General features: G+C 36.0%; 1 protein-coding gene across 4 annotated transcripts in view; it reads left to right on the top strand.

Annotated features, from left to right (window-relative positions):
* Positions 1–16,466, top strand: part of opa1 (OPA1 mitochondrial dynamin like GTPase) — a 48,791-nt gene that overhangs the window by 3,836 nt on the left and 28,489 nt on the right. Inside the window, exons 5-19 of one of the 4 annotated variants that reach the window (XM_067459915.1) lie at positions 1,179–1,226; positions 3,306–3,394; positions 6,480–6,635; positions 9,354–9,407; positions 9,534–9,638; positions 9,731–9,817; positions 11,178–11,291; positions 11,436–11,516; positions 11,605–11,679; positions 11,782–11,853; positions 11,980–12,079; positions 12,180–12,310; positions 12,529–12,601; positions 12,676–12,748; positions 12,836–12,951. In XM_067459915.1, the coding sequence (XP_067316016.1) occupies positions 1,179–1,226; positions 3,306–3,394; positions 6,480–6,635; positions 9,354–9,407; positions 9,534–9,638; positions 9,731–9,817; positions 11,178–11,291; positions 11,436–11,516; positions 11,605–11,679; positions 11,782–11,853; positions 11,980–12,079; positions 12,180–12,310; positions 12,529–12,601; positions 12,676–12,748; positions 12,836–12,951 (1,374 nt within the window). The remainder of the gene's footprint in view (positions 1–1,178; positions 1,227–3,305; positions 3,395–6,479; positions 6,636–9,353; positions 9,408–9,533; positions 9,639–9,730; positions 9,818–11,177; positions 11,292–11,435; positions 11,517–11,604; positions 11,680–11,781; positions 11,854–11,979; positions 12,080–12,179; positions 12,311–12,528; positions 12,602–12,675; positions 12,749–12,835; positions 12,952–16,466) is intronic. The other 3 variants (XM_067459916.1, XM_067459917.1, XM_067459918.1) reach the window with 3 other exon arrangements.

The following is a 16,466-nucleotide window of genomic DNA, read 5'->3' as shown; positions in this document are numbered from 1 at the left end:
CGTGAAGCTATTGTTTAGGGCTAGTAGTTGGCGGGTTTTATTGTAAAAACTTGGCAACCCTGTCTGCACGTGTGCTGGAATCAGGCTGGAATACACGATCTTTGCCGGTGTTATATATATATATATATATATAGTGTATTTTGTAACAAATAAATTACATTTCTGTCACTTGATCAATTTATAACCTCCTTGCTGAATGAAAAGTTCAGATTTAATTTCTTCTTTTTTTTCTTTATACATTTTTAAAAAATATTTGTTTAAATAAATTTGGTGCTCAAAAAAACATTTCTTGAGATTAACAATCTTGAAAACAGGTGTGCTGCTGCTCATAATACTTTTTCAGGATTTGTTTATTTTTTGAAAAAATCTTGAAAAATTTCTGAAGCATCATGTGATACATGAGAAATGGTCAGCTTTGCAGTATCAGGAATAAATTACAATTTAAAATATATTAAAAATGAGTGGTTTCAAGTTGTAATAATATTTCACAATGTTACTATATATTTGATCAAACAAATGCAGTGTTGGTAGCAATAAGGCTTTTCTTTCAAAAACATTTACAAAATTTTACCAACCCCTAATGTTTGAATGGTATAAATGTAACAATATTTAGTAGAAATTATAGTGCCCATATAACACAACCCTTTTTTTAAAGGATTGAACAGTTTAACATAGTGAATGTGGTATATTATCTGTGATTTTGATCTTCTAAAAAGAGTTCCAAAAATCTTAGTTTACTGCAATGTTTGTGAATGTCAGTTTATTTAAATGTCTGTCTCTGTGTGTGAAATGAATATTAAGATTTTTAAAGCTTCAAGGATCTAAATCTAACTGTGACCCCATGTGGTTTGTCTGTGATTTCTGCCAACTAAATGGATCAGTAAAGTCTTAGAACACTGCATTGCTTAGAATCATTTTCACATTTGCCTAATCATCATCTTCCTAATGGTTATATGACATTGAGGCATTTTAAGATTTTTCACATACGTCTGGGTTATTTGTTTGCATTAACATATTATCCAGTACACAGTGCTCACACTGCATGACCGCTAGAATCCCGACCCAATGTGCAATGAAATGAGCGCTCCATGCTTTTTCTACAGCCTTTATTTTATTTTCATTTCATTTGTTCCTCTTGTTCCTCCCTTCTCCTCTCCCTCCCTCCACGTTCTTCACAGGTTTGGGTAGTGAAGTCAATGGAGCTTCTGGTCTGCGTCTGTTATTAGGTGTGTAAATGCCTCACTTAGCGTTCCTTGATTTCTCCTGCGCAGCTGCACTGATGCAAAATGGATTTAAGTTGATGGGGTGTGTGTCTCTAAGGATGGAAGCAAAACCCCTCTTATCAAAGAAATTATCTTTTAAATGATTATAATAATGTTGTTAGTCAGAAATCGTTTTATTGTCTGTACAAGGCGACAGCTTCTTTGTGTGACCGAAGCTTAATTTGAACAGATAAAGTAAGCTTCCTGTTGCAGTTGCGTTACAGTGTTGCGTTGCATTTCAAAAGTGTGGGGTTGGTAAAATGTATTTAAAATAACGGTTTTCTATGTTAATTTATTTTAAATTGTAATTTATTCCTGTGATGCAAAGCTGAATTTTCAGCAGATATTACTCCAGTGTTCAGTGTCACATGAATAGAAAATTTATTTAAATTATATATATATATATATATATATATATATATATATATATATATATATATATATATATATATATATATATTTAAACAATGAATATAGTCTCTTTTTACTCAATTGAATGCATCTTTGCTGAACAAATGTAATTTACAAATGTAAAAAAACGGACTGACCCCGAACTTTTAAACGCTATGTATATTATAAGCTAAACTGGATCACAAAGACTCAAGTGTTATCTAGTTTATTTCACTTTTTATAATATACAATTTTCCAACATCTTTTAACTAGATGCTACAGCATTCAGTCGAAGTCAATATCAGATGCATTTTCAGTGACAGTACAGATGCAGTTAATGAAACTAACAGTATCTGTGAATGTGTGATTTCTCCGATTTTAATTGTCTTGCCACTTGGTCCCTTGACTTCACCTTCTCCTCTCTAAAGATTTTGTGGGCCCTTCCCTTTGTTTGTCCCTTTCTCTCTTTCCATCGATATTACTAATTTATTCTATATGTGTGAAGTTCTTACAGCTCAAGAGATTTGAAAAGTACACTGACTGAATATTTAATCAGAATTTTTTTAAAGGGTTAGTTCACTACCCACTAAATTTAATAACAAATCTGTCATTAATTACTCACCCTCATGTCGTTCCAAAACTGTAAGACTGTAAAGACCCGTAAGTCATTTTTGGGACACAAATAAATATATTTTTGGTGAAATCCGAGAGCTCTCTGACCCCTCCATAGACAGCAATTTGATTAAAGGGATAGTTCACCCAATAAAGAAAATTCTGTCATCATTTTCTCACCCTCAATTTGTTCCAAACCGGTATGAGTGTCTTTGTTCTGATGATTTGTAACCAAGCAGACAGAGCAACCATTTCCCTCCTACTATGGTAGTGAATGGTTGCTCTATCTGCTGTGTTACAAACATTCTTCAAAATATCTTCTTTTGTGTTCATCAAAACAAGGAAACTCATTCAGGTTTGGGGGTGAATGAGTGAATCTTGAGAGTGAGTAAATGATAACACAATTTTCATTTTTGGGTGAACTATCCCTTTACCACTTTCAAGGCCCAGAAAGGTAGTAAACACATTGTTAAAATAGTCCATGTGACTAGTGGTTCAACCTTAATGTTATAAAGCGATGGGAGGAGGGTCTGAGAGCTCTCGGATTTCATTCAAAATATCCATTTGTGTTTTGAAGACGAACAAAGGTCTTAGGAGTTTGGAACAACAATATTGGGAGTAATTAATGAAAGAATGTTTATTTTTGGGTGAACTAACCCTTTAAGTATCTTAGACAGGGATTGATTGTTCAGAACTGCATTTTATTTAATGTTCATATTTTCTCATACACTATTTATTCTCATTACTATTACCACACAGACTACAATCCTAAAATGATATGGTCATTAAGTGTGCCTTGATAATTTATAAACCATTTCTCAAGCACTTTTGCACCATTTACTTTTCAAATCTTTGAGTCTCTTTGGGATATGGTGACTTAATTTAGGCTAATGGCTTTAAACTTCAAATAAATATATGCTTTCGCTTGCTATTTTTTTATTGTCACCTGACAGAAAGTTATATGTGTAATGTCTAAATGTCAGTATTAAAAAAAGGGAAAAATAATTAGTTTTTTTTTATGTTGTATTTTTTTCCGTCTAGAAACCACAGGTGATTCAGCCCTGAGAGCTCCAGATGTCCCACCAAAGTCTGCAACCATGTCCGACAGCAGTGATAAACAGTTCAAGAAGGTAAATGTGTCTCTTTTCACTGCATAAATGATGTTTCAAATGGCTTTTCTGAATGCTAAAGCTTGACCATAATATTATGGTGGCTCTTTTCATCATTATAATAATTAAAGCAGCTTAAGTGTCTTTATCTGCATTTCTTCTGCCTAGCTGTGTGCTTGGGATTTGTTCAGCATTAACCGAGTTGCCATTTGCTGTTCATTTGTTTTGACCGTTTACTTTAAGGTGCAACCAACATTGGTTGACGGCCCTGCTATTCTGCTTTAATATGGACACTGTTTCAGAAGCTTGTGGCAACTTGCTAATGCTGAAGTTAAGTTTCTCTTTTATTAAGCTGCTCTCCTCTTCCTCAACCAATTAAAATACAATACAGTACATGGCTAAATAGTACTGGAACAGAAAAGGCCTCCATTCTGCTCCAGATGTCTATGCATGGCTTTGTTCTTGTTTTTATGCTCCTTCTAGTAATGGGTGTAACTGAATTATCTAAAACAGTTGATTAAAAGAGAGTCTCTTCCTGTTTTTGTTCATATAGTAGTTAGTAATAGTTTGTAATAGTAAAACATGATAGAATAGCTGTTTTTTTCACTTTGCTCTTGATTTTTGTCCTCTCTCAGTGCGTAGTGTGCAGATGTCTCTTTTAATTGACATACTGAAACATTGACAGAAGAGCATCAAGGCTTTTTGAGATACTTTTGTATAATTTAAGTCAACAATTCTTAATTTGAAACTTTTTTCCCAAGGTGTTTTAAAGGTCAGATCCAGTTTTATAATTATGATAATAATGAATAATTTCTGTCTTTTTCAGCTCAGTCTGTGTAAAAGCTTCCCTTCCATTACTCCTATATGTTTGTCTGCCATGGTCATTTTTATGCTCTATGAGAACTTGCTTCTCTTGAGAGCAAAGAATTCACTACTTGATATGCCAATTTTTAATGTCAGTGTTGTGTTTTTCGTTTTCTTTGTTCCATCACTCATAAATCACTCTTTGTCTGCAGCGGAAAACTTTTAAGTTTGTCTTAGATTAACAATGAAGTTTTTAATATTTGCATACATAAAATGACAAGGCTATAGCAGATATATCGGAAGTCTAAGCATATATACACTATCATTCAGTTTGGGGTCAGTACGTTTTGTTTAAATACTTTATAAGGTCCCGCTTTATATTAGGTGGCCTGAACTACTATGTACCTGTATCACTATGTATCAAAACATAGGTACAGTATACTTATTGTGGAAATATTGTATTGTAAAACACTTTTGCTGCTATTGAGGGGCATAAGGTTAAAGTTAGGGACAGGTGTGGTGGTATGGGTAAGTTTAAGGATAGGGAAGTGTCAGCAGTGTAATTTTAATGTAGTTAAAAATGTATTACGCAGGTAATTTAAAAAATTTAAGTAAAATGTAAAAACATGCATGTAAACAGTAAGTTCTTTGTATCAAATTATTAATTTAAATGCAAGTACGGCCACCATAATTTAAATTTTTACTTTTATTCAAGGATGCATTAAATTGATCAAAAGTGGCAGTACATTTATAATGTTACAAAAGTTTCCCATTTCAGATAAATGCTATTCTTTTCAAATTTCTATCCATCAAATAAAATTTGTTTTATGGTTTCCACAACAATATTTAACCGCACAATTGTTTTCAACATTGATGATAAAAAACCACAAAATTATTTGGAATTGTAATAATATTTCGCAGTATTGCTGTTTTTGAGCAAATAATGCAGTCTTGGTTAAGCAAAAACATTAACAAAATCGTACCTACCCCAAATTTTTAATGGTTGTGTGTGTGTGTGTGTGTGTGTGTGTGTATGTATGTGTGTAAGACAAAATTATACAATTGAATTAATACATAGGCTATCTTCTGAAGCAGCAGTTTTTGAAAGAGGGTTAGGGTGTAGTAAAATTTTGCTCTCTCTAGCTTCAGGCTTTGGACTGCTCCGCAACTCAATCACTTACTGTCCCTCAAATGCTTGCTTTGCCTTTTAGCACTAGTTTTAATATGATATTAGTTAATCTATTAAAACTTAGACTTGCCCTCCTGCAGTTATAGCAGCTTGACAATATTGACCGTGAGTGCAGGCCTTGAATGTGATTCAACAATATTACTAGTGCGAATAAATGTTCTTTTTTTAATTTCCTCTGATGTTCGTAATTCAGATCTTCTCCTTCCGTTTGCTGAGTGACCTTTATGGTCATTTCTTATGCTCTTTAAAGGTGCCCTAGAATGAGTTGAAACAATATGTTAAATTGTTCTCTGATATCTACATATAGGGTATGTGGCTTATTTAAGGGCAAAAATTGTCCGGATACAGTTTTACAGGTCCATTTACAACCCTATAAATTGTCTCCAGGATGTAAGGCTCTGTTTTTGCCTTATTTGGAAGAGGCATTAATATTAATGTTGAGCTTTGTTCTGATTGGCTTATTTCAGCAGCTCACAGCACACAGCAGTTCAGTTGTTCAGCGAAGCATGCATATGGTTTCCATTTTTTATCTGTGGGAAGGGTATGAAAAGTCCTCACGTCCCTTGCACAGCCTGGAACATGAAATTTGTGTCCATGAGAGCTGCCGTTTTTGCTGTCCTCGAGTGTTGTTTGTTTACCTGCAGTCCCGATGATTCGGCTCCGTCAGTTCCGCCTAACAATGAACATGTTCGGACATATGCAAATGTTGGGGGCATACATATAAATGATCACCAGCGATTGCATCACAGTTGGCGTTATGTTGAAAATCACTTAATAATAATTCAATACATTTATATAGCGCACTTTTTCTGTGGTGTTTTTCATGCTCAAGATTTACATAAGAAGTAGGAGGCAATGGTGTTTGAGACTCACGGTATGTGATGTCCATGTACTGAACTCTTATTATTTTACTATGGCAAGGTTAATTCAATTTTTCATTCTAGGGCACCTTTAAGATTTTAGGTTCGCCATAACTGAGTCCAAAACTACTGTATTATCAAAAGCAGTACATTAAAGTGAGGTGGACCATTACCCAAAGCACAATCTTCCATGTCCTCCTATTGGTAAGCAGGTTGATTGACTGCCCCTCTCTGTCACTGTGCCGTCCCTCAGCAGGGGCTGCTCAGCGAGCTCATTCTCATTCAGCAGCAGATCCAGCAGCATGAGGAGGAGATGCGGCGGGCGGCAGCCAATAATGCTCCGCCTCCGCCGCTTGAACCCAGTCCCAGCCCGGCCCCGAACCCCAGCCCCTCGCAGTCCAAACGCAAGGTGAAGGTCCACTCCCCCACCATCTCTCTGATGCTGTGGCTCTCATGCCAGTCTTTGACTGCCCCACACTATTCTTTTTTTAGTTACATTGTGCTTTTGAAAGGATATTTTTAATTTTTGACAAATGTATATTTCCAAAATTCTTATTAGCTGACTATAATGCAGATGCTTATATTTATAATATAGCTAGCAGAATGGTGGAAGTATTCACGACTGGTGTGAGAGAACTACAGCTTTAATATAATACCCTAGTTATAATCCAAATAAGTAGCTCCACCCATCCAGGCGCCTGTAGGAAATTACATGTCCTAAGCGAGAATTTGGCTTAATCCGCACATTTTAATTTGATCTGAGCATCTATATGGCTACATGCTCTAACACCGAAATGATGATTTCACTGTAATCTTATTCCATCTCAATGCTTATATAGTGGGGTCCAAAGTCTTAGACCACTAGATAAAACAATTGTTTTTATATTTAAAGGTGCAATATGTACATTTTAGCGGCATCTAGCTGTGAGGTTGCAAATTGTAATCGCCCATCATTTACTCCTCCCTTTTGAAGTGCATAGAGAAGCTAAGGTGGACGACACAGGACAAAGATGTCGTCGTCTGAGACAGTAGAGAGTAGCATTGTCCATTTAGAGCTACTGTAGAAACATGGCGGCAGAAAATGGAGACTTCACTGTAAGGTTACCAGTGGTGTATGTAGATAAACATGGCTCATTCTAAAGTAATACCAACATGCCAGTGCATTATGTAAGGTCTTTATACACCACTGAAAACATAGTTATGTATATTATAATGTATTTTTATGTCAATTAATCCTCATAAATATTACACACTACACCTTTAATAAAGAAGTTTTCATTCCAGAATATAGGGGATACTGTGGCTAGTTAGGCTAAGTTGTCACAAAGCCTGTCAAACATATTATTAATAATTACCTTTATTTAGAATAACTTTTTCAATTCTGTCCTCTAAAAATAAAATATCAGTATCATACTTTTGTAATAGGTCGATTTTTTTAGGTTGAACTGTGTTCTCAGTCAGGGATATCTTTCAGAAATGTTTGGTCAGGGCAAGCTGAAATATGTTTTAGATGTTATAAATGTTTTAATTACAACATTTGTTGGACCAAACACTGATCTGACAGTTTTGTACCTTTTCTTATTTTCTATATTTTCATACAATTTAAAAACATTTATTTCCAAGATTAAAGGAGTAGTTCACTTTAAAAAGAAAATTACCCCATGATTTACTCACCCTCATGCCATCCTGTATATGCCTTTCTTCTTTCTGATGAACACAATCTGATTTATATTAATACATATCCTGATGCTTCCAAGCTCTATAATAGCAGTGACGGGGTCCATTAAGTTTGAAGCTCAAAAAATGACATCCATCCATAATAAACATACTCCACATGGCTCTGGGGGGTTACTAAAGGCCTTCTGCCAACTCTGTAATCAATTTATGAAAAAAAGCATGACTGGGGCGACATGACATTGAACGTAGCATAAGCTTTTTGAACTGCGAGAGGGATTACACTTTCTGCGTTTCAGGATATTAATTAATATAATGCCTAATTGTGCTCTTCAGAAAGAAGAAAGTCATATACACCTAGGATGGCTTGAGGGTGAGTTAATCATGGGGTAATTTAAAATTTTAAGGGAACTTTAAATAAACTTTAGATTTTGAATCTCAGATTTTCAGTGTGGTCCCAGACTATTGAACCCCATGGTTTGCACTAGACATTGATTTCTAACAATCAAACTCTTGATGACTTTGAAAACATCATTCATTTAAACAATCCAGTAAAATGCTAGCAATGCTAGTAGCTTTCAAAAGACCATTATTATAAACAAATTTAAAAACACCAAATTTGCAGTCTATCTATTACGAGCAGTATAAAGTGAGTCTTGTATATTTGCATAATTTTTGCGATAAGCCCAAACTCAATCCATTCTGCCTTGCTCATGCAAACCCATTTATTTACACAGTCCCAAGTGAACAGTTAATATTCACTGCATGGAGTGGTGTGCCGTCCTGCCACATGGAGTGCATTGCACTTTGCCTCAGCTGTTGGCCAGCAAAACTAACCTGCCTAACACCAGAACCAGTTACGTCGTCTATCTGCGCATAAGCAAAAGACATGTTAATTATCAGGATACAAAAAACATTTTATATCATATATAACACCCTTGATATAAGAAGAATAATATATAATTATATTTTCATTGATATAAAAACACCCTTGTTTTTTTTTTACGTAGATGTGTGTTTGTGTGTGTTTTATGTCCTCATTTTGCGTCCTTTCCTGTGTGTCCAGTCATTCACTGCTTTTCTCTTATTTGTCCAGTAGTTTGAGGTGTGTGTGCTCAATAGTTGCATTGCAGGTGCGGGCCAATAAATGATTCAAGAAGCGCTTTTGATGCATTGATTTTATAATCTAAGCATCCTTTACAAATTGTTTTTTGTGTGTGGTGGTTTGTGTAAAGAATAAATGATTGATTAAATGCTTGAAAAAATCCAGAAGTTATTACTTTTCTTTGCATTAACTTGCCTTTCCTCTGCTGGGATGCCCACTGGAATTGAATGCATGAGATGTGGATTGTTTGTGCAATGACTCTTACAGGGGGCTCTTAGGAAGATGATCAGCTGTGCTGAAAAGATATAACATGATCATAGTCTGCTAATTTGTTTTTTGTTCTTACAGTCATCTGATAAAGAAAGAATTGACCAGCTTCAGGAAGAGCTTCTTCGAACTCAGGTATCAACTGATAAGTGATTAATTTTAAGCCTTGACTTAAGTTTTTTTTCCATACTAATTCTTGTAGCTTTTTAAGTTCATACTCATACTCATTTTAGACTCAAATTTTTTTTCATGCTTGTATAGATGAAGTACCAACGGATGCTGGAGCGTCTGGAAAAGGAGAATAAGGAACTGAGGAAAGTCGTATTGCAGAAAGATGACAAGGGGATTCACCAAAGAAAAGTCAAGGTCAGATTTCAACAGTTTTTTTTTTTTATCGGTGAACACAAAGAACCGATCGTTTTCGTTGATGCGTTTATCCTGTTCTTGATCCTGTGCAGAAGTCTTTGATTGATATGTACTCTGAGGTCCTGGACATTCTCTCAGATTATGACTCCAACTACAATACTCAAGATCACTTGCCAAGGGTGAGTGTTATTCTTATTTATTCTTCTTTTAGAATGTCAAATATTTACACTGAGACTAGTAACTCTTTTAAAAGTCGATTAATTTGTAGAATAATCTTTGATTAATTGGTTATTTTTTCCATCAAAGATGTGTATTAAAATAAACTGCATTGAGTATCCTGCAAAATAGTTTAAAATTAGTTCTGTCAATCGATTCATTATTTTTAAAAGAAACTAATCACAAATTTTGTAATTAACTTGAATTTAAAAGCATTGCAGATGTAATATCACAGTTACTCTACAAATGAATGTAGAAACAACTTAAAAACAGTATCTTTTAAATATTAGTTGAATGGTATCTTTTTATGAATGAAGGCCAATATCACCGATGCTAGTACTGTTACTGTCTCAATGAAATGTATTAATGATAGACATTCAACATTACAGTATGATCGAAAGCTATCAATTTCAAAATTTGCTCACCATTAAAAAAAAACTTTTAATAAAACTTTTAAATAAACCCATTATAATAAATGTCATATTTACCTGCTGCCTTCTGACCTGTTAGAGATATACAGAAAATGAATAAAGATATCAGACACATTTCTTAACTGCACGAATTATGAATGAACTATAGGGTAATCCTTATTAAATCTACAATTGTCTGTTACTTTTGTTCTCTGATCAACATTAATGACAGACATCATAGCAACTGGTTTATTAGTGCTGCTGTCACTTTAAGATCTGCTGCTGCCAAACATGACACAGATATGACGCACTGCCATGCCCATCTTATTTTCTTACAACTCTTGAAGTTCATTTATGACATTATTTAACTTAATTTAATTTAACTAAGACTGCTCTTATTAGATTACTCGACAAAACGGACATTTTGGCATTATTCTGTGTGTAATTGTTTATTGCGAAAGGGAACTTGTTTCAGGTCTGTATGCACAATACTGGCACACGTGTTTCTGTGCATCGTGTGAGTGTCACATAGAGAGGACATTCATTCGCAGAATTAATTCGCAGCCCGTTCTCTTTTGTCTTGTGGCGCTTAAATGGTTTAAAAGCATATTTATGAATAAGAGTATAATCATATATTGTAACGCTAGCCAAAGGATTATAGAAAAACATATGCTGCATTAATTGTCTTATATATTTTAAAAAACATTATTGTAATATATTAAATATTATAAAGCACTATTTAAAATAAAAAATAAAATTATAAATTAACCAACCGCAAACTACGTTTTACTCACATTCCCTCCTCTAAACATAAAAACGCATTACTGCAATCTGATTATTTCCCTGTAACGTGGTTAGATAAAACACCTCTTAATTAGTCAAATGTAACCAGGCTCTGTCTTCTCTTCTCTAGGTGGTGGTGGTTGGAGACCAGAGTGCAGGAAAGACTAGTGTGTTGGAGATGATAGCTCAAGCTAGAATCTTTCCCAGAGGCTCTGGAGAAATGATGACCAGGTCTCCTGTCAAGGTGAATTAAACTAAATAAACTCTGTAGTAGTTAGATGCTAACAGCTCATTTGATGCAAATTTTTTTGTATTATTATCAATGTTGAAAACAGTTGAGCTGCTTCATATTTGTGACTTCATTTACCTTATTTGTTTTATTCTGAAGGTGACACTGAGCGAAGGCCCTCACCATGTAGCAATGTTCAAAGACAGCACTCGTGAGTTTGACCTCGGAAAAGAAGAGGATGTAAGTATCTTAAAATTCTGCAGTACAAGTGTGTGGCTCTCTATATTTAACTGTCAGGTCACTAAGATTAGGTTCTTTTCTTCTCTAGCTTGCAGCATTGCGGCATGAGATTGAACTCCGGATGAGGAAGAGTGTGAAGGAAGGTCAGACAGTCAGCCCTGAGGTGAGACCCTTGTTCCTCCAGCCCTTTTGCAAAAACATGTATGCTTGGATCTGCCTGAATGCTTTGATATTTATCATTCATGTGTTTTCTATTTTGTCATAGACCATTTCTTTAAGTGTAAAGGGCCCAGGAATCCAGAGAATGGTGCTTGTTGACTTGCCGGGGGTTATTAGTGTAAGTTTTGTGTACATTTTCATTCAGTTTTACTCATCACACATAAGCTTATACATCTATGCAGAACATAGTACATGTTCTTGACTTGATTAAAAATATGTCACTGACTGTTTCATTTGTATTCAGACTGTGACTGCCGGTATGGCTGCTGACACGAAGGAAACCATTTTTAGTATTAGTAAAGCCTACATGCAGAATCCAAATGCAATCATCCTATGCATTCAGGGTGAGTTTTCACTCTTTCATTAAAACATTTGCCAATAAAGACCTACTATCTTTGTTTTTAGCCAACACTAATAATGTTTCATTTTATTTCTCTCTTTTAGATGGCTCAGTAGATGCAGAGCGTAGTATAGTCACTGATCTTGTCAGTCAGATGGACCCTCAGGGCAAAAGGACCATCTTTGTTCTCACCAAGGTTGACCTGGCAGAAAAGAATCTAGCTAGTCCAAGCAGAGTAAGATTTTGAGATATTGCACTACATAAACTCCCAATATTAAGCGTTACCTGCTGTATTAGCCACTAGAGGGAGCTCTTTTGTATCCTCTGACACTAAGGAAATATTAAATGCTATTATGTGCAGGTGATGGTACTTGTATGAATGTTTTACACTTCATTTACAAAGTTAAAATATTTTGTTGTTTGCCTCAAGCTATTCATTTTCTCTATTTGTAGATCCAGCAAATAGTTGAAGGCAGATTATTCCCAATGAAGGCTTTGGGCTACTTTGCGGTAGTAACCGGCAAAGGTAAACAATGAGATCTTAATTATTTGCATTTATGTTAGACTTAGATGTCATTCAAACACATGATTGTTTTGTAGGTAGTACTAATGAGAGCATAGACTCCATCAAAGACTACGAGGAGGACTTCTTCCAGAACTCAAGATTGCTGAGGTAGGACTCAAATGCATATTTCTATCTAACCTTTTTTATAATCTCTCACATATTTTGACTGAACTGTCTTTAACCAAACTGCCATAGGGATGGCATGTTAAAAGCTCATCAGGTGACCACAAAGAACCTGAGTCTTGCTGTGTCAGACTGCTTTTGGAAGATGGTGAGAGAGTCAGTGGAACAACAAGCAGATGCCTTCAAAGGTAAGATAGAAAATAAATCCAAAATGTGCAGATTGACAGGTCCCCAGGATTGAAAATCATGTGATAGAATTCTGAATAGGAATGCAGGTGAATAGGAACACATTTTTTGCGAATAACAGAACGAAATCCCTGATGGTTTTCCAAAAGGGGAAAAAATATTGATAGATATTGTGGTCAAAAGAAAAAGATGTCAAATTTGCTGTCACTCCCTCAGCCGTTGTGCTACAAACACCATCACAGATGTTTTTCTGAAAATGTAATCCAAGGTTATGTAACACTAAGTGTTATAAACGCAATAAAAAAAGAAAAAGAAAATATTAAATATAATTCCTAGAATTTCTGTTCATAATTGGAAACACCGTCATCAAAGCCTGTGAAAAAAGGTCAATTCTTACACAGTACAGTGGTGGCAAAAGTTATTAGAACACTTGGCATCTGTGAGTCATCTTTTTGGGCCTGGATTTATTTTCCAAGAGGACAATGACCCGAAACAGTCTTCTAAATATTGCTGGAACTACCTGCAACGGAAGGAATCTGCTGGAACATTGAAAATGATGGACCGGCCTCCTCAAAGTCCGGACCTCAACCCCTTCGAGTACATTTGGGGCGAGTTGAAAAATAAACTGGACAGATCTATTGTACATTCAAAGGAAATCATTTGGCTTCAGTTGCAGAAGGAATGGGATAACATCAGTGTTCTCAGAGGAAATATATTACCACTTTGCCAGAGAGATGTGCTGCTGTAATGGCTGCAAAAGGTAAACATGCCAAATGTTAAAGTGGATAAAAACAGTACAACTCACTTCTTCTGATATTTGATGGCAAGAGCAACCATCTGCATGTTTCATGAACATTATGAAATGAAATTCTGTTTTGGAGGCTAAACAAGTTATTTTTGGGGGGGATCTGTAAGGTGTTCTAAGAATTTTGGCCACCACTGTATATAACAAATAACTGAAAAAGTCACGGGTCCTTTTATTACTCTTATAGACAATGGGGAGCCTTGAAGTCAGAAAGGTTGTTAAGCATGGCTTTAGGACATGAAAACCACAAAATAAATAAGGCACATGAACTGTGCTTTTACGTTTGATTATTGCTATTTTTACCCTTTAATAAGATGCTGAATTTCAAGGGTGTTTTGAGAAGAGTACACATCAGCTCTCAGGAGACCCAGTAAATAAACCTTAATAGAATCCCAACCAACAGCTCGACAGCCACTTAACTCTGAAACCCACCTCAGCAGAGCCGTTTCCTAGTCCTGTGCGTGCTGATTCCCGTCACACCTCACCTCAGCTCAGGCGTTCTGCACAGGGCACGCTGTAGACCTCCATGCTGCCAATTAACAGGCCACCCCTGCTAACGCTCTGCCTCTAGATTTATTACCTGACCTGGGACGCTCCTCAAACCTTTGTGTGGGCTATCGATCTCCACAGCTGCACCAGGGCCAGCCCGATAACCAGAGCAATTAGCGTCATCTCCTTTGTGTGAGCGAGACGGCCGGCCCGTGTGTATGCTGGGAATGCGGGGGCCCCAGGGGGATGTGGGGTTGCTGATACAGTGCACGCCTGGCTCCAGGTGCATTGATCACGGCCACAGCGCAGGCTATCTGGTGTCCCTTTCTGGGGAGCGAGACAGAGATGGGAAGTGTCTGAGGAATAGGGCGGTTGTCATTGAAAAGTTTTAGTCAAAGTTCACTCAATTATTTTTGGTTGTTAAGTGAACTTTGAACCAAGGTTATTATAGTTTTGCTTTTTTAAATTAGTTTTTATTTTATTATCGTTTTCAATTTTGCTACAAATTTCAGTTTAGTTTTAGTTCGTTTTACAAATGGTTTTGCTAGTTTTAGTTTAGTTTTTATTTTGCAAATACATTTCTATTTAGTTTTTATTTATTTAGTTTCAGTTTTAGTTTTAGTAATTATAGTTTAGCAGAGTTACCATAATGAAGTGTAGACCAAATCAAGGTTTTTAATTTCAGCAAAGTTTAATTAACAGATTAGAGTTTAATCTTACTAAACATCCTTAAGTGAAATCACTTGATAAACGAGCATTATTGTTTAAACCCAGGACGGTCTTACAAAACATGCATAAAGTTGGGTCTTCACCTTTGAGCAAAAAAGCTTGAGTCACACTATGACCTATACAGGATCTATCTTAAAGAACAAAATAGATGCAATGTAAAATATAAAAGTAAAAATTATAAATTCCAGACAAACTCACTCATAACAGATGAAATATTGTTAAACAATTAAAAGCTTATTTTAATTTCTTCAGTAGTACAATGTAGGCTAGCAGCGTCTACACACTGTTTTGCTCTGTGTGTGTGTGTGTGTGTGTGTGTGTGTGTGTGTGTGTGTGTGTGTGTGTGTGTGTGTGTGTGTGTGTGTGTGTGTGTGTGTGTGTGTGTGTGTGTGTGTGTGTGTACATGTTTTTCTAGCCTGGTGAGGACTTCAAACTGAATGCACACAGACTCATGGGGACTCGTGTCACCGTGGGGACCTAAATTGAGGTCCCCATGGGTACAAAAGCTTATAAATCACACATAATGAGTTCTTTTGAAAATGTAAAAATGTAGAAGGTTTCCTGTGATGGGTAGGTTTAGGGGCAGGGGCAGTGTAGGGGGATAGAATATATGGTTTGTATGGTATAAAAACCGTCTATATGGCAAGTCCCCACAAAGATAGCGCACCAGACATGTGTGTGTGTGTGCGTGTGTGTGTGTGTGTGTGTGTGTTTGTTGTGCAATAATTGTAAAGGGGACCAATGTCCTCACTTATCTAGTAAAATATTATGATAACTTACTAGTAAGGACATTTGACTGGTCCTCACTAGTTAAAAAGGCTTATAAATCGGCCAAAACATGTTTTTATTTAAATCTATTGTTTTGCACGTTCTTGGGATGGGTAGGTTTAGGGATAGGAATTGAGTTAGGAGATATAAAATATCATTAACCTGATATAAAATCAATGGAAGTCCATGCAATGTCCTCACTTATATAGTGAAACAAACCTGTGTGTGTGTGTGTCCTGGCATTCCCTACTTTGTGGGGAAATGTCCCCACACAGATAATAATATTATTAGTAGTAAATGATTATGATAACACCTTTGAGCCTGTCAATATTATGCAAACATGAAATCTCAAACGCACAGTAGGCTAGTAACGTTAACGTTATTTGCTAATATAGTTGCTGACTTTTGCGCCTGCGTCTCTCGTCACGTAAGAAACGGCATTCTAAAGCAGTGAGCTTAAAAGAAGTTTAACGTGCATCTCATTACCTTGTGTTATTTCCCCTTTCACTGCCACGGACGCATTGATTCTTTGTGAACTGCCGTTTAGGACTGGCGATGTGTTGACTGTCTGCACGCGTCCGTCACAGGACAGCGGTTAATCTCCTCAGCTCACTTGACGCGCAGTTGCGCAATAGACACTCCCTCAACCGCCACAGTCAGATTTTCCACCACATTAAAGAGAGCTTATTAACAACGAAAACGAATATTTATTTTTGCTAATTATTA

This window comes from Pseudorasbora parva, chromosome 12 (genome assembly GCF_024679245.1).
Source record: "Pseudorasbora parva isolate DD20220531a chromosome 12, ASM2467924v1, whole genome shotgun sequence".
In the NCBI taxonomy this organism is placed as follows: domain Eukaryota; kingdom Metazoa; phylum Chordata; class Actinopteri; order Cypriniformes; family Gobionidae; genus Pseudorasbora; species Pseudorasbora parva.
The sequence above is the reverse complement of the archived record's forward strand: the minus strand, read 5'-3'. Positions and strand labels throughout refer to the sequence as shown.